The 18,314-nt window shown below is 48.9% G+C and overlaps 2 protein-coding genes across 2 annotated transcripts in view; both read right to left on the bottom strand.

The window, feature by feature from the left end:
* The window catches only part of CNP (2',3'-cyclic nucleotide 3' phosphodiesterase), an 8,953-nt gene extending 8,701 nt beyond the window's left edge, over positions 1 to 252 (bottom strand). Inside the window, exon 1 of the mRNA XM_034756015.1 lies at positions 123 to 252. Within this exon, the coding sequence (XP_034611906.1) occupies positions 123 to 125 (3 nt within the window). The 5' untranslated portion in view covers positions 126 to 252. The remainder of the gene's footprint in view (positions 1 to 122) is intronic.
* Positions 253 to 956: 704 nt separating this feature from the next.
* TTC25 (tetratricopeptide repeat domain 25) lies at positions 957 to 17,623 on the bottom strand (the record flags this gene model as incomplete). The annotated part of the gene is given in 11 exon segments (XM_034756208.1): positions 957 to 1,941; positions 7,073 to 7,151; positions 8,121 to 8,221; positions 8,428 to 8,624; positions 9,056 to 9,142; positions 10,776 to 10,983; positions 11,908 to 12,132; positions 13,259 to 13,418; positions 14,745 to 14,806; positions 16,505 to 16,658; positions 17,492 to 17,623. Coding segments are annotated over 11 exon segments (1,602 nt in total), but the record flags the coding sequence as incomplete, so codon positions are not given.
* Between the last annotated feature and the right edge of the window lie 691 nt (positions 17,624 to 18,314).

Below are 18,314 nucleotides of genomic sequence, written 5' to 3'. Positions count from 1 at the left end.
CCCCCCCCCCAGGCACCTACCCCTACAGTCCCCATACCTCCCCTATAGCTCCCCACAGCCCCCCTCCCTCCTCCCCTCCCCAGCCCAGCCCAGCCCGGCCCGGCCCGGCCCGGCCCGCTCACCATGGCGAGGGCGCCCAGGGGCTGCGGGTGCCGAGCGGAGGGGACGCGGCTCTGGGCCGGGCCCGCCCGCCGCGATTTTCATACCCCCGCCGGGGTGGGCGGGCGCGCGGCGCCGGCAGGGCGGGAGGCGCCCAATGCGCATGCGCTGGGCAAAGGCCGGCCGACCCGCCGCCCCTAGCGGCCAAGCCGTGCATTGCAGCCAGGCACAGAGCAGCAGGGCCCCGGGTGGCACCAGTGACCCCAAGCTCCTGCCCCCCCCCTCCGCCTCCCCACCCCCGCCTGGTGGGGTGAGAGCTCGCGGGGTCTTCACTCACACAGCTGCCCCGCACACAGACACGCGCGTTCATCCCCGCACGCCCGACAGGCCTTTGCACCCCCGCCCCACGCTGGCACTGCTAAAGCACCACCCTTCGAGCGGCTTTGCGCAATGCGCTCGTTAACGGTGGGGCCCGTTAAAGTCGCATCAGCCAAGCTGGCGGCAAGAGCGCTCTATGGGCAAAGCGTCTAAGCACAGATGAAAGGGGCAGCGTCGGGAGCTGGTTCAGGCTCCCAGCAAAGTCAGGCAGCCATCAGTTACAGTGGGGGGATGTTTGTTGGGGGGGTTTGTTTGCAAGCTGAATAGCTAACACGTTAACTAGCTTCCTAAACGTGGCCTATGGCGAACAACTGAGCGTGCTGGCTACAGCGCCTGGCTAGTCCTATCACACGCAGCCACACTGCCCTAAAAGGAGCAGACCCCTGCCTGGCTCTGCAATCACTATGCCCCCAGCTCCCAGAGAAGGCACAGCTCCCTCCCGCACTGCAGAGAAGGCACTTGCTGTTAGGCACTGTAGTTCATGCCCTCAAGGCGGCAAGCTGTGGCCACCACTGTTGGCATCATTTATTTATAAGTCGCATACCCTAAAAATAACATTTCCTTGGCGGTATGGAGGTTTCACGGTGACGCAAAGACACAGTTCACTTAGGCCACTCTCACCCCAGCACTTGCTCTCAGCCTGCGGGAATCAGTCAGCGCGGGATGTGGCCTGGAGGACCTGCGCCAATAAGTCAGCTGCACGTGATCCTGCTGTCATGTTACCCAACCGAGTCCTGGGCCAGGCATAGCTCCATCAGCCAGGGGTGTAATGCAATGGGATCCCCGATCGACATGGCTGTACCAGCAAGACCCAGGTCTATCAGCAAGCAGGTGCTTTTGCTGGTATAACTTAGTTTGTCAGTGGGGCTGGAATACGCTACCTTGGCAAAGATGCTGCATTTTTTACCGGTGAAAGCTGTAGGCACAGTAGGTGCACTTTGCCTCTGTAGTGTACGGGTAGAGCTCTATGAGCAAGCACTGAACTCTAGGCTGAAAGGCTGGGGGTGGGGGGGGGGGGAGTAACAGAACTCCTCCCACTGTAACAACCCAAACAGCCTTGAATGGAGGGCTTGGGAACATGAAAAAAAAAAAGTATTTAAAAGGGACAGCCAAGAGCAAGGGCAGCCCCTCTTCTGCAGGGGCTGACTCCATGTCCAGGGGAAATAGGGGCCATTTCACACTAACTAAAATGCACTAGTTTGCAAAGCCAGCAACCCCTCCTGAACTTTAACCCTAACGAGTGGCTTCCTGGGGAGATGCTGCCTCTTTATTCAGGCAAATCCTGATGAAGCTCTGCATAATCTTCCCCTTTCTCTCCCTCTGTCTCCTCTTTTTCTTCTTCTTTTTCTCCTCTTCCGTTTCTCTCATTCTCTTCCTTTTCTATCTCCTTTTGTTTGTTTTCTTCTCTTTCGTTTTGGGCCTTTGCCTCCTCTTCTTCCTTGTATTCATCGTCGTAATCATAATCTGGAAAAAAAAACAATGCCGGTTTCTTAAACAGAACAGCAGAGTTCCTGCCCACCAAGCACGTAGCAGAGACTGGAGCTGCACCTTCCAGGTGTGGAGAGCACTTAAAGAGAAGAGGAGTACCGGGGCTGCCAAGCTCTTCCACCCCATTGATACAGTCTTTTCTCTCCCCCACCTTTTTTGTTTTGTTTCAACAGGTTAAATTAATCCCTGGAATAAGGGCTTAAGTTGCAGGTCAGAGCTGGCAAGTTGCATGTTTGGAATTCATGTTTGCACAAAAAGAGGTGAACTCTGGTTAGTCACCCAGGGGCAGTGGGGAGGTGGGGGAGAATGTTGCTGGGAAAAGGGGTGTGGTGGGGCATTGATTTTTCCTTTGCCAGTTCAGGGGCGGTACATTAAACCCAGAAGTGCGTAACAGAAGGATGTATATCAAACTAATCATCTGTTACACACATACCGAGATTTACCCCAGCCCAAGACCTGCGTGCCTAAGTCTGAACAGTGCATACCCTGCAGGCTGTCAGACCAAACAGCACTCTAAGAATGAAGCTAAGATTTAAATATTAAATTGGCACTCTGCTCATAATACTTAAATAAGTGGCATATACTGAAACAGTTATTCTTATGGAATAAGATCTATATCGCTCTATAATAGTCACATATATACTGGATAGTGTAACATTGTACCCCATTTATATTTTTGTTTATTTTATTAAATAACAATCTCAGACCCTGGGGCTGCCCTCCCAGATCCAACTGCAGGAGCAGGGCCTCCTGTTGTATATTAATTGAGGCTCTATTACACCTGTATTAACCGCCCAGTTTGTGTATTACGGATATATTTCAGTGTATAAATATGGGATCCAAACGTTCAGGGTATTATGTGTAACAGACACAGTATAAAATGGTTTCAGTTTTATAACATTTCAAATATGTTCACTCTTGAGGATCCATTTGAGTATACTCTCTTCCACGGTGTTACATAGCTGCTTCTCCCACAAGGGGTCTGTGGTGATCCTGTACTCTGAGAGACCCTGGATGGCCCTTCTCACTGCCTCCCTGCCAGCCTTAGACCAGTTTCACATCAGCACATGGTGTTAGTCCTGATTGCACCAATGAGTGGAGAATCATGCCCTCTGCTTTCTTCCATGCTCCCCCTACCTTGCCATAGATGGAGCACCCACCAAGGACCTCACTGCAGACCTGGCTTACAAAATGACCCATTTATTATCTTTTAAGGCGGGATGGACAGCTCAGTGGTTTGAGCATTGGCCTGCTAAACCCAGGGTTGTGAGTTCAATCCTTGAGGGGGCCATTTAGGGATTTGGGGATTTAGTTGGGGATTGGTCCTGCTTTGAGCAGGGGGTTGGACTAGATGACCTCCTGAGGTCCTTCCAACCCTGATATTCTATGCTTGACACAGTTGCTAACTTTCACGCAATAAATAAGCACCCAGACTTTCACAATAAGCCAAATATCAAGCTAATCCCATTTCAAAATAAGCCAGTCCCTACGAACCCCGATACTCTATGTGACTAGATCCCCCTGGTGTGCAGTCTGGGAGTGGGGTGGGCCCACTGTGCACCCCTGACTCTCTCCCGCCCTTGCTTGCTGGGAGCCAATCAAAAAAAAAAAGCAACAAGCTACTAGCCAACTCACAAGCCAATTAAGCCAAAAACAAACCCCATTTCAGTGTTTTTTTCACAGGTTTGGCATGTCTGGTGCTTGAGCGGCTGTTTGCCTTCTGCAAGCAGTCACAGGGAAACGTGGCAAACGCTGCCACCTACAGCTCAACGTTGATACAGCACTTAAATAGATCTCCATGGAAATGTCTGCATCCTCTACGGAATTCTTCCCCCGTTACCTCAACTTTTACAGCCTCAGCCAGTGGCTGCAGCCCAGGTAACCACATCACACAGCTCAGGGCTATTTTTAAACTCCGTTCTGCCGCCACTGTGCTGGGGTAATCCCCCCAGGGTCGACAGCAGTTACGTGTGTTCGGAGGAAAGACGCAAGGGCTGTTGTAGGCAAGTTGGGATTGATAATTGTGGGGCACTGCACTGCAGGCTGGCACTGACTCTAGTCCTGCTGCAGCTGCTCCCAAGGGACTGGAGTTATTCAGGGTGATGGGACATTGGATACAGTTTATTTCAGGTGGAGTCCAAAAACCAGCTGAGCTTTTACCGCTTCCTCTTTCGTACATGTCTCATCCTCGCGCAGCATTAGGTACAATCATGTTCCTAGCCATGCTATGGTTTCATATGTCTATAGACAAATGCCAGGAGTATGGGAAAGAAACAGAAAACTGGAAGCATGAGCTATAAGCTAAAATATGACTCAACTGGCATCACAGAGACTCTGTGGGATGACTCTCGAGACTGGAGTATTTGGATAGAGGGTACAGCTTGCTCAGGAAGGGCAGGCGGGCGAAAAAGGAAGGAGGTGTTGCACTGTATATCAAGAATGTATACTTCTGTTCTGAGGTTCTGTTGTGAGGAGGTGAGAGGCAGACCAGCTGAAAGTCTGGGTGAAGATAAAAGTGGGGGAAACCAGGGGTTACGTCACCAGAGGAGGCTGCTATGTAGACCGCCGAATCTGGAAGAGGTGGGGGATGAAGCATTTCCAAAACACACAACAGAACTCAAGACCTTCTAGTAATGGGGGACTTTAACTACTCAAGTGTTTATTGGAAAAGTAATTTGACAAAACACAAAATGTCCAGTAAGCCCTTGGAATGTCTTGGGGACAACTTCTTGTTTCAGAAGGTGGGGGCAGTAACCTGGGAGATGGCCATTTTAGACGTGATTCTGACTAACAGGGTGGAATTGGTTGCAAATCAGAAGGTGGAAGGCAGTTTGGGTGAAGCGATCATGAAATGATAGATCTACTGCTTCTAAGGAAAGGAAGGAGAAAGAGCAGCAGAACAAGGACAATGGACTTCAAGAAAGCAGACTTGAACAAAATCAGAGAACTGGAAGGTAAGATCCATGGGAAGAAAATCTAAGAGGAAAAGGAGTTCAGGAGAGCAGAGAGTTTCTCAAGGAGACAATGTTAAAGGCACAACAGCAAACTATCCTGATAGGAAGAATAGTAAGAAGCCAATATGGCTCCATCAGGAGCTCGTTAATGACCTGCAAATCACAAAGGAATCCTACAGAAAGTGGAACCACGGACAAATAGGCAAGAGTGAGAACAACAGAATAGCACAAGCAGGTAGAGACAAAATCAGACAGTTTAAGGCACAAAATGAGTGACACCTAGCAAGGGCCATAAAAGGCAGTAAGAAGAGGTTCTATAAATACGTTAGGAGCAAAAGAAAGACACAGAAAAGTGCTATTTAGTGTGGAAGGAGATCTAACAATGGATGACACCAAGAAGGCTAAGGTGTTTAATGCCTATCTTGAGTCAATCGTCACTAACAAGGTAAATTGTGAGCAGATACCTAACACAATAAATGTTATCAACAAGGGGGACGGCACACAAGCCAAAATAGGGAAAGAACAAGTTAAAGAATATAGAGATAGATTCAAGTTGCCAGAATCTGATGAAATTTCCCCTACGGTACTTAAGGAACTAGCTGAAGCAATTTTGGAACCGTTAGCAATGATCTTTCAGAGACTCCTGGAGGATGTGAGGACCTGGAAGACTGGAGCAGGGCAAACATAGAACCTACCTTTAAAAGGAGAAAAAAGCGGACCTGGGGAATTATAGACTAGCCAGCCTAACTCTGATACCTGGAAATATATTGGAACAAATTATTCAACAATCAGTTTGTGAGCACTTAAGAGAATTATAGAGTTCTAAGGAATAGCCAACATGGATTTGTCAAGAACAAATCCTGCCAAACCAGCCTAATTCCCTCCTTTGACAGGGTTATTGGCCTAGAAGTTGGGGTGGAAGCAATAGATGTGATATACCCTGACTTTAGTAATGCTTTTGACAGACCCACATGACATCCTCATAAGCAAACTAGGGATAGATGGTCTTGATTAAATTACTATGAGCTGGGTGCACAACTGGTTGAAAGATGGTACTCAAAGAGTACCGATCCATGGTTCACTGTCAGACTGGGAGGGGAGTATCTACTGAGGTCCTGCACGGCTCCGTCCTGAGTTCTGTACTGTTTAATATTTTCTTTCCACTTTTTCATTCCACTTGGATAGTGAAGTAGAGAGTGTGCTTTGAAAATCTGCGGATGACACCAAGCTGGGAGGGGTTGCAAGCACTTCTGCAAAAAAGGCTAATATCATGCTGGGGTGTAATAACAGGAGTGTTCTATGTAAGACGTGGGAGGCAATTGCTCCAGTCTACTTGGCACTGGGGAGGCCTTGGCTGCAATCCTGTGTCCAGTTCTGGGCACCACATTTTAAGAAAGCTGTGGACAAATTGGAGAGAGTCCAGAAGAGAAAGACAAAAATGATCAAAAATTTAGAAAATCTGACCTAAGAGGAAAGGTTTAAAAAACTGGGCATGTTTGGTCTTGAGGAAAGATAGAGAGGGAACCTGAGAACAGTCTTCAAACGTGTTAAGGACAAGAAGTAATCGGCTTAATCAGCAGGAGGGGGAGACTTAGGTTAGATATTAGGAGAAACTTTCTAATGATAAGGAATGTTAAGCACTGGAATAGGCTTCCAGGGGAGTTTGCGGAGTCCCATCCTAGTGGGTTTTTAGGAATAGGTTGGACAAACGTGTCAAGGATGGTCTAGGTTTCCTTGGTCCTGCCTCAGCGCAAGGAGCTGAACTGGGGATCACTCCAGGTGCTTCCAGCCCTACATTTCTGTGACTCTGTGTGAAATTATTTCTGCCACAATACACTGTTTATAGAGCGTGGGTGTACACAGGAAATACTGGTGCTTACTGCTTAGCAATGGGGCAACTGCTTCATTCTACCAACAGTGTAAGCCTGTCTGAGTACCACTGCTGAAAAAAGGGTCCTAATTCCCTACTGCAGCTGCACGCAGAGGGTCAGAGATTGGGTCCTGAGCTATGGCCCTCCAGTGTCAGTGGTATCCAGCCCGTTTCACTGGGGGGTAGCTACTCCCCCGAAGAGTCCTGTGATGAGGTAGAAGAGAAGGGGATATGCAAAACTTTCTACATTGTTTTACACACCGATTCCCAGGTGAATTAGTACCTCTGAAAGATTCGAGTCTCTCTGTCCTTTGTTCTGCTCTCAACTCTTCGATGAAGTCTTTGTTCGCATCATCTAGGGCCTGAAGTTGACAAGAATAATTAGTGACAAATCTAGACGTGCAGTCACATGACAGGCCTATTCAAAAGTTTGTCCTATTCCCCTCTGCTGTCCCCTCTCCCATCACTCCTTACTCCTTTGGTGCCTTTAAAGCTACCTGCAGTGAAAAGCCTCTTTGCTCCGCTCCTACCCCCTGCCCCATCGTGATTGCACTACCCTAGTTAATATACTCCTTGGCACACTTCATCTGGGATCATCCTTTGCTCCTTACACCCCCACCCCACACAGCTAGCACTGGTTTTCCCATTTTTAACGAAACATTAGAGGTGGTTCCCCTGTGCTCGGAAACCCACTTAAGGGATCCCCGAACAGGCACACATTCATGCTGCAGAAGCACTGTTCTGTGTTTTGAAACACTGGGTGAGATCAGCCCAGTGGGATCTACTCCAATGAGATTATGAATAACCTGGAGGAGTACCTATGCATGCACACCATTGCTAGGCAGCCAATAACATGCAAATCATGTACCCCAATTCATAGCCAATACCCATGATGTTCCTGTCATGGAGGTCATGCAGAGTAGTCTCTCCATAATATTTCAGAGAGGCCAGAACAGGGGGGCCATATTCAACCTCCCATTCCAGTTGCTGGCCACGAGCAAAGACAGAATTTGACTCCTGGCTACACTGAAGTCAATAGAAGTTCTGCCACTGACTCCAACAGGTCCAAGATTTGACCCCATATATTTCCAGCATTAGCTCGCATTGGGACCGAGTTTTCTAACTCAAGAGGTTTCATGTTTTTTATTGTGGGACAGAGACTGCCTTGTTCCTCTTGTGATACATTTCATTTCCTCCTCCCCCAGCTGCCAGCTGGCATTCCCTCCTTGCTCTGGGTCCCTGGCCCCCCAGACCACAGGCTGAGAACAACAGTGGTCGCTAACTTATGCACGTTACTCCGAAACTCCTCTCGATTACAGTAAATCACTTACGATGATGATGGCCTGCTGAGCTGCATCATTATGAATGAGTTTGGCCTTCTCAAGAGCTTTTTCAAAGTTCATAATTGCAGATTGGAAGTCCTGGAGTTTCACTGTAACAGACAAACAAGAATCCATTTGAATGCAGGACTAAGAACAAGAGAAAACTCTTAGGTTAGCCTGGTGAGCCTGTCTTGAAAAGACTTTTGCTCAGATGAGACTGTGGGGTTGTTTGTAAGGCACAGGCAGGTTTAATGAAGCTGGGGAGTAGACTCAAGATCTGCCATCTTTAAAGCAAATTTTGCAGCAATGTCTTTACCTTGTGCTTGTGCCACCAGCACACTAGCATTGAGTTGCCACTCAACATCGCCCTCCTCCTCCGCTGACTGGAGGGATTTTTCTCCATAATCCTGGGCCTCTGTGGCTTCATCGAGCTCTAGGTAACATCGGCCAATTTCATGGAATAACCACGTCTTCTCCAGGCTGGTTTTTGCCAGTGGGATCTTCTCCTCCCATCTTTACACAGGAAAAGAAAGTTACTTCTACTGCCCTAGGTCCAGCATAGTGTTGGCTCTTGGCTTTTTAAACCCTTACAAGGGTTCCAGATGCTGCCATTACCCAAAGCCTATTATGCTGAGGCCTCTTAGATGTTTGGAAAGAGAGCAAGTCAGAAAGTCTGGAAGACTCTGGGGCTTGGGTTACAAGGTCATTTACTCTCAGGGCTGCCGGTTTGAATCAAGGCAAGATCAATCCTTGCAATTGGAAATCGTTACCGTCTGATGGCTGTTCAGTGGCCTGTCCAGTTCAGCTCCTCGTGGTGGGTGTCCACATCACAGCTGGCACCAGCAGTGCCCCTTGCTGACAGCGTAATTAAATACGTGGACCAAGCAACGCCCGTTTCATTTGAAATCTGCTCTCTTACCTGTTATGTTATGAATGTTACGTACGTGTCAATAGCTTGCTGGAATTTGCCAATTCTGGCATAAACCCTGCCAATGTTGTCAAGGGCTCTGGAGACGGCATCTGGCAGATCACTGCATTGAAGTGAAAGAAAGAGGTCTTCAAAGAGTCTTGCCCCTGAATAATCCTGCATTTTCTTAGGCTCTCTCTATATTCTCTTTGAGATTCACTGGTTCAGTGAGCTCACATAACAATGTCAGACAGCACTAAAGGAACACTGTCAGTTTGAAATACTTTTGACCAACTACTGTTCTAAGTAACACCTAAGATTACTGTAGCTGGAAGAGATAAGTGGGGTGGAATGGTTCTGCTTTATCCATTTTTGTTTGTTTGAATTTTTTTAGTGTGCATTTGATAACACACTTTTTGTGTGCAGTCACTTCCACTATTCCCCCTGTGTAGTCAGTCAGTTGTGTGGATTTTCACATAGCAACATGGACGAGAAAAGCATTTTGTATTTGGAAAGTGTACCGTTTGTAGGGGCGAGTAAGGGGCAGACGTAGTACTTCAAAGTACCTTTAACTCATTTTTCTGTTCTGTTAAGTAGATTTCAAGTTGATAGGGCCCATTTCAAACTGCAGTGGGGTACTGCACTGAGACAGATGCCACGTCTCTGGTGGCAGTTCAAGAAACAAAGCAGCTTTTTTAAATAGTTGAAAAGGAGAATCCCAGTGTCCTGGTCTGTATTCGCTTGCTCTCGCTAACCTGCTCTGCTGTCCGGTGCTCTGGGTGAGCGATTGGTCAATGCTAATGGCGACTCACTTTATAATAATGCACCCTGGCGAGCTCCAAGTGTTCGTTACCCTCACTCCCCTCCTCTGATATGAGCCAGTTTTACTATCCCCAGCTTACAAAGGAAGAAACTGAGGCAGAGGGGGACTAAGGGTCTGGCTGCACAGCAAAGAAAACTCCATGGCTGGCCTGTGCCAGCTGACTCAGGGTCAGGCTGTGGGACTGTCTCCTTGCTGCGCCAGTTGCTGTGTAGACATAACCAGGCGTCTAGTTGCTGTGTAGACATACCCCAAATGCATTGCCCCGGGTGTCACAGTGAGTGAACAGCAGAACCCACATCTTCTCACTCCTGTCCTGCACTTTAGCCACTAGAGGACGCTTCCTCTCTGCCTGATCACTGCACTGGCGGCAAAAACCCAAACACGCCCAACAGGCACCTCCTTGCTTTGTGAAGTGCTCTGCAAAACTCCATTAGGAGAGGACTATATAAAGCCCAATCTGCTCCGTTCTCTTCCGCCTGAGAGATCCTGCAGAATGTTTTCTGCAGGAGCGGGTGGCTGTACCTACATCATGACTCAAATGAAAATGATTTCCCCAGCCAGGAAACCTATAAAGAAATCAGATTATAACATTTTCTTAGGCGGAAGCGTTGCCTGGGGCAGGGCGGGGGGCTGGGAATCAGGAGCCCTGGGTGCCAGCCCTGGCTCTGACATGGATTTGGTTTGTGTCCTGTGGCAGGACACATACATCGTTCTGCCTCAGCCTCCCTGTTTGTACCATGGTGATGATGATATGTCAGTGGATCCTGTGAGGGCAGGTAATGACTGTGTCTAGAGCCATCAGGTCCCCAGAAGAGCAGTGCTATAGAAAGTCAAAGCATTCTTCAAGAATTGCCCTTCAGTCAGGCAGTGTGCCCTTCCCACCTGAGCTCCTACCGCCACCATTACCTCCTACATCGGGCTTTGGAGCACTCACTTTTCCCTGGCGATCTCCAGATCCATCTTGTGACTCTGCAGTGCTCTCCCCATTTGCCCCATCTCTATCTGAGCATTCCCGATGCAGCTGTAGAGGTTTCCAATCAGTTCGTTCTTGTTGGGAATTTCATCCTCAGACCAACCTTGAATTGTTTTTAGCACATTCTCAGCTTTCTTACAGCTTCCTTCAGGGCAGCTACTGGTCAGCACTAGAAGCACAGAGAGAAGAGCGCTCAGCACCAAGTCCGGGACAGCGGGGGAGACACAGGGCCCGATTCTCCACTGGCTCTTCGGGGAGCCATTTAGAGCTGTGCAAAGTGGGTGTGAAATACTGCCACCAATGTAAGTCTGCGTTGGTACTCACTTTGCACAGGTGCAAATGAAAACCCCTCGTGCAGGACAATGGAGCATGAGACCCACAGTCGGAGGATGGACTGGGAGAATCTAGTCGTGCAGCGGGGGAGCTGAATGTGTCATCTGAGCGTAAGTGCTAAACGCAACACCGGCTATAGCATCTCTTACCGGTCAGTCCATCACGCTGGGCTACGCGGCTCTAGTACCTGTCCCAGCTTTGTGCAGTGCTGTGGCAATTAAACCACCAGACTACGCTGCGTAGCTCTGTCATCTGCCACACTTGGGGGCAATTCTGTGGCAAGTGAGCCTCAGCGATGATGACGGAGGTCTTATGAGTTAAAACACTGAACAGACATGGCTTGGATCCCTCTCTCCTCCCTTCCAGACCCTTCCCTGCTGATTCTTCATCCTTCTAGCCCTCTCTGTCCTTGTTACTTTTCACATAAGGTAGAGAAGAACCAAAGCCCTGGCCTCTCCAATGTCCCACGCTGGGTGGGGCATTTGCTAAGCACACTGCATTTGCCTACAGAGTTCTAGAGTCCAAAGCACTGCTCTGTACAGCGCTCTGGGATACCTTGAGTATAGGAGGAGCTGGGAAATACCCCAGTGTGTTAAATTCGATACTAAAATATTGCTTGGGAAAGGCAGGGAAAAGCAGAACACAATTTTAAACCTGCTCGCGTTAGGAAATAACCCCGTGAACGCAGTGCTCCTGCTGATCTGGTCTGTAGCTGCCCACCAGTCACAACGCTCTTGTTGCTTCCATGTGGGACACCTACACATATCGATTTCTTCCATGCTCTTCAGGATGTATCTGGCAACTTCCGATGGCTTTCGCTTTCTCTCTGGGAGCCATCTCTGCTGCATGAGCTTGCGGTCTCTCAAGCGGGCGTAGATGGGCTTCTGCTGCTGCCAGAATTCGGTGCGGGTGTCCAGGTAGTTAATGCCGCCCAGGATCAGGTCCTCCACTGTCATCCCGTGCTTTGTGCTGCTTTTCATCAAGTCTGGAAATCGGCGAAAGGCAGAACCAGGAGACAGTATTAAAGGATCTGAGGAGTGAAGCCATGATGTGAGGAGGATGGGAACATTTTTAGTGCAAGCCCCAGACTGAGCGCCCCGGAGACTAAGTCCTTTCATAATCCCTGGAACAGACACAGCATGGGTGGTGGCACGGCTAGCATTCCCCACCACCTCACCACCCCCTGCTGTCGTGCCTAAACCTGCCATGTAGTCGTGACCAGTAAGAGTCAGTGTCCAAGGCCCCTTTAATACTTCTCTTCAATGGTGAAACAACCCAGGAGAGGCCCAGTGAGCACTAGTGGTGGTGAACTTTGGTGATCTGGACACCAGTCCCACTGGGCCATAGCGGAAGATGAGAAACTATCTGATCCACTTATAGGGTAGATGGCCCCTTAACGGAATGTAGGCACTCTGGATTCCAGGGATTGTCCCCACGGAATACTGGGAGAACTTGTAAAGTCTCAGAAGACAGGATGGACCCATGCAAGTTATGAAGACCGGTAACATAACACGAGGTAACAGGGGACTAAAGCCTCAAACTCTCCTGTGTTCCTGGGGAAATATGTCTCAAGAAAACTAATTAAATAGGGATGCATTTTCTGCCCAACTCAGAAATCTGATATTTTTCTGAATCCCATATCTTGATCCTTAGCAGCAAAACCATGACATTGATCAATCCAAAGCAAAACTCAGTTAGTGGTGCCTTCCACTTAATTCAAACACTAATTTATCTAATCAACTAGGACATTTGTACTTAAAGTAATCCAATTTCTGCTTTTTATTTTGATTGGTATTGAGTGCTTTGGGCTGGTGTTAGTGGATAACTGAACTGCTCACTACAGAATGCTGCTATTTAACTAATAAGGAAGTATAAAGGATAAAACTTATTTAGACATTGTTACAAACACTGGTCCTGGAAACTTGAGTAACTTGTACAAATCTGGATCAAGTAATTTGTAGGTTTGGGACAACTGCAAACATTAGTAGGTGCTACGCAAGGGGTGATGCGTCCCCTGGTAGTCATGAATAACAGAATAAAGGGGGAAAATGGATTTGTTTGAATCAAGAGGAATAACATGTTATATTTAGTTAAATACAATAAAGAAAGACCTTCATCCTTGAGGAGTTTCTCCAGGTAGGCCTTGTCAGTGTAAAGCTCTCCAAGAAGTTGCCGTTCGATCTTTTCATTCCTGATGGGCCCCACTTTACTCTGCTGCTTTTGATCCTTTTTGGGGGCTTTGACCTGAAGTTTCTGCTTCACTTTTTTGCTCTGCCGCAGAACAAAACAGAAGGATGCAGAGGAGAGGGAGACTGACAAGCAGAAAGGGCTCGCTTTTGGATCCACTTCCCAAATTCCTTATTCACGAAGGAGATAATGACACAGGCACAAGACCAGCCTGTTGATTTAGTGGGGATCAAAGTAACTCGCTCCCTAGGACAGCAGCTTTATAAAACCAGGATCTCTGCCCCTTCGGAGAGAGAGTGTCTTGCACTGCTCCGGAGTGACTCCATCTGACCAGTGTTAGACTCAGTGCATGCAGGCTTGGGGGGGGGGACACACACATCCAGCCCTCCACTGTCCGAGAAAGGGTGTTGGGGACAAGATCCCCCCAGGCCTTCCCATCCCAAATCCTAATCCAGGTTCAAAACACACCCATAATAAATACATCCGGGGATGGCTCGACAGTTTAAAGTCACTGTACTTCTCCTAAGCACATTCAGCGACATATTCCCAAGCGGCCACTGACGATGGCAGCCTCTATTTCTGGATGCCCAACTTTAGATATGTTGGTCCTGATTTCCACAGCTGCTGAGCAGCCCCGGCTCCAGCTGGAGTCCAGCGACTCTGCAGGACCTTCGGAAAATCAGGCCCTTGAAGGCTGATTTTCTGCGGAGTTGAGCACTCGCTGCTCCCGCTGATGTCAAACTGGAGCTGTGGGTGTTCAGCGCGCCCGAGGAGCCACGTGCCTCATGCTGGGCACCCAAAAATTGAGCCACCCAAAATCAGTGGCCACTTTTGAAACGTTTAACCTTAAACAGTGAGTCAGACCAAAGTCGATGCTACAGATTGATCCTGGCCCCACTGAAATTGATGGAAAGTACTCCTGGGAGTAAGGCGAGCAGAATTTGGGCCCATGGCTGACACAAACACAGATGCTCTTAATGTCCTCTCTTTCATAGAATCATAGAATCTCAGGGTTGGAAGGGACCTCAGGAGGTATCTAGTCCAACCCCCTGCTCAAAGCAGGACCAATCTGCAACTAAATCATCCCAGCCTGGGCTTTGTCAAGCCTGACCTTAAAAACCTCCAAGGAAGGAGATTCCACCACCTCCCTCCTGTGTGATAGTCTGTTTGAAAGCAGTGGGGGTTTTGCTGGTGGAAAGGTGCCAGATCAGGCATTCAGGTTCTCCTGGGCTGGTGCTCTCTCCTGACAGAGCTACACAAAATGTCAAGGAGAAGGCAGAACGGTCTGCCCCGTATGGCACACTGGGCTGACCCCAGAAGTAGTTCTGATGTGGCTGCAGAAAGGCTCCCCCAGGTTAGCACTGTGGTATCTCTAGTGAGCGTCCCAAGAGAAAGCGGTTCACACCATACCTCTGCCTGCTTGCTTAAAAAGCAGAGGTCCCCTTTATTCTCCAGTTTAACTGAGGAAGGACCTGCAGACGGAGAAAAACGTACTTGTAAACATTCAAGAACTGCAACACACAGGCCCTGGAGTTTATTTGAAATATGTGGCAAGTTCTGTATCCCTCTCTTCAGTCTAAAAGCAGGAATTGCAGCTCAGAGAAACAGCTCAGCTGTATCTATTATTAATAATTATTATTATTGTGGCCCCTACAGTAGCACCGAGGGGTCACAACCACAGATCAGGGCCCCATTGCGCTAGGCACTGTACAAATAAAACAAAAAGACAGTCCCTGCCCTAAAGAACTAACAATCTACCTATAAGACAAGAGACAACAGGCCAATTAAACAGCCAGATGGGGCAGTACCCGAGTGGGACACCAGGACCTCCACCAGCCCAGAGGGTTATTTCTAAATCATATTTGTCAATATTTAGAGCAAAATACCCCTCTCTGACTCAGACAGTGGCTCTCAACTCTGCCAGTCTAACTGTCTGCTGGCCACGCACACAGAAGTGGGAGATAGCGTTCTGCTTTGGCCAAGCCAGAAGGGGGAAAGGAGATTCAGACACTGTTCTAACGAGTCTCCTCGGGTGGGAGAGTCAGGACAAGACTATTTAGACCAGCCTGGGGGTGGGGGGAGTTTCTCAGACTATCTAGCTAGGTGTTCATGGGCTCCATTGCTGTAGTGTCCAGAAGCCTCCCAGTTACATGAAAATGCAGATAAATTAACGGTAGTCTCTTGCTTCTTTCCCAGTCTCCAGAAGAAATAGTTTGATTTCTGATGAGCATGTCTGTTTGTTTTTGTGGGTGGGTGGGTGCACTGTCAGTCCAAGTCTCTGTGTTCTGTGTGTGTCGGGGAAGCGGGTCCGTCACTCCATGTCTATGTGTGTCCCGTGTGGGTAGGTGTCGTCTCAAAGTTGCTGTGGTGTGTGTATGTCCATAAGTGGGGGGTGTGATGTGTGTCTGTGAATAGGCATGCTGTCTGTCCATGAGTGGGTGTACTGAGCATCCTTGTGAAGACAAGGGAAAGCTAAGTGGAAGAAATGAGTTTTATATCTAGCTCTGAACACAGCAAGGCCTTAGATCACTTTTGCCTCTGGCTGGATTGAGTTCTAGTCTAAGTCTAGCTCCTAGGAAAGTGTTGCCTCTCCTACTGGTTGAGAGTTTCACGGGTCCCATGCAGATCAGCTGTCATGGGAGGTCAGGGTCACAGCGGGAGATGTGGCTTCAGGAAGCTGAGATGAATTTCACTGAAAGGCTCTGAACATCGAGACAGAGACCTTGAAATGGAGTCTGGAGTCGGTGGGGAGCCAGTGCAAAGAGAAGAGCAGCAGGGTGCTAAGCAGATGGGCTACTGCGTTTTGTACTAGCTGGAACACTTTCAGGGGTTGGGGCTTTGTTCGTAGATGTAAGTTGCAATTGTCAAGCACAGGGTAATGACTGCACGGATCGGGGGGCCAGGTCTACACCTGAATCGGTATTACTGGGGCGTAATTAGATACTGTAACAAAATATACATTTGGCCAATAATACAGGTTGGACCCTATTGGGAATTCCCTGACCTCAGCTGAGAATGACAATTCTGCATGTGATTCAGGAGGCAGACAGATCTTGCTGTGCAATGTCCTCTCATTCTCTGAGCGCACGAGGAACTAATATACTGTCAACAGCTACTGACTTGCCTGCGTTGGGATATGCTTGCATTATCAATACACGGTTACATCTTACTTCCGACAGAGTTGTCAATCGCTTCCTGAGCTTTCTGAATTCCTAGCCTGAATTTCTGCAGCTCTGGACGTAGTTTGTGGCCTCGGTGATAATACACTAGTGCAAATTCAAAGTCGCCCATGGTGTACAGGGTCTCAGCCTTTTGGTAAAGTCCCTGCAACCAAGGAAACAAACCGTCTGAATGCAACAAAGAACAAGGCGCAAAGCAGTGAGGAGAGCACTATGGGCCATCGCATCTGTGCCAAGGATAAAGCCCTGTCCTGCAACCACGACTCAGGTGAGCTTCCTTCACTTCCTTGGGGTCACTCTAAGGGGTAGGGGTGCCAGATCAGGCCCCTGTTGCTGTTAGACGGTAAATATTTACAGCTGTTTACGTGGTGCTGGAATATAGCGCGAGGGTGTCCAGTAAACCTCAACTGAGACTAGAGTCTCCCTGTGGAATGTGGGATTTTCAACTGGACAGGCGAATAGCTCTCCTGACAGAACAGGCGGGGCTTGCACTGAGCACAGGCAACACAAGGGCAGATTCAGCAACTCACCTGCAGCTCTGATCTCCTGCTCTGGAGCAGGAACAAAGAGTGAGGAAGAGGAGACTAACAACCTGCTGCTCCCCTCTGGCTTCTTGGGGTATGTCTACACGGCAAAAACAAAACCCAAAAGCCACAGCAGCAAGTCTCAGAGCCTGGGGCTATGACTTGGACTCCTGTCTGGTGCTAAGAAGAGCAGTATAGACAATGTTCCCACCTGAGCTCTGAAACCCAGTCCAGGGGGGTGGTCACAGGACCCCACTCCAACCTGAGCAGGAATGTCCACACTGCTATTTTTAGCACACTAGTTCAAGACCTTTGACCACACGTCCGTAGACACAAGCCCTGAAAGACCCAGCCAGGGCTTTGTTTTTTGCAGTGTAGATGTACCCTTGATGCCCCATTCACTGAAGGCCGCACTAGGTACACACCCGTCCCTTGTCCCCTTAATGCCATTTACCTTGGAGAATGTTTTGTCATTTTGAAGAGAGGCTTCTGCATCTCTCAGGGAATTTTCTGTGTCCCCGAGTTTCAGGTAACACATCGACCGGGCGACCAGGCAGTGCTTGTCCCCTGCTTGCAGCTGCAGAGCCTGGGATGCAAACACAGAGAAGCATTCAGTCACAGAGGTGCTGGGCTTGTCAGCACAGGAAGCACACACCGGCATCTGTGTTTGAGAGAACCTGCTGCACATCTGGGACACCCTCCAAGCCAGATCTCAAAGTGATTCCCAAGCATTCAGGAACAAAGTCTCACAACCCCCTGCGAGGGGTAAACTCTATCACCCCGATGGTGGTAACTGAGGCATGTGACTTGACAGAATCAGTAGAAGAGGCAGAAATAAAACCCAGGAATCCTAGCACCCAGACCCCTGCTCCAACCTCTGGTCCCCATTCCTTAGAGAACTGGAGAAATAATTTTGCCCTCATTAACTCGCTCTGCCTTGGCCATCAAATCGTGGAGGGAAGTAAGTTGTGGGGTTGGTGGTTTGAGGTTCTGGTCCCGGCTCAGGGCCGATGAGGAACACTGACACGTGTGACTGACCGATGCAGACATTGGGATGACACCATGGCCCTCCCCTCGTGGTGTCATTTCTCATTCTCTTATGCTCTGTCCCCACATCCCCCCACGATAGCCCTTTGCTCTCTTGCTACGTCTCCCCCTACACGTGCTCTCTCATCTCACTGCATCCCCTCATCTCCTTGGGCCGTGTCCTCTCATCCCCTCGCTCCTGTGCACCACACCCCCTGCCACGCGCGTGCCACATCCCCTCACTCCTGTGC

The sequence above is a fragment of the Trachemys scripta genome, chromosome 23 (genome assembly GCF_013100865.1).
Source record: "Trachemys scripta elegans isolate TJP31775 chromosome 23, CAS_Tse_1.0, whole genome shotgun sequence".
Lineage (NCBI taxonomy): Eukaryota > Metazoa > Chordata > Testudines > Emydidae > Trachemys > Trachemys scripta.
This window is presented reverse-complemented; position numbering and strand designations above follow the sequence as displayed.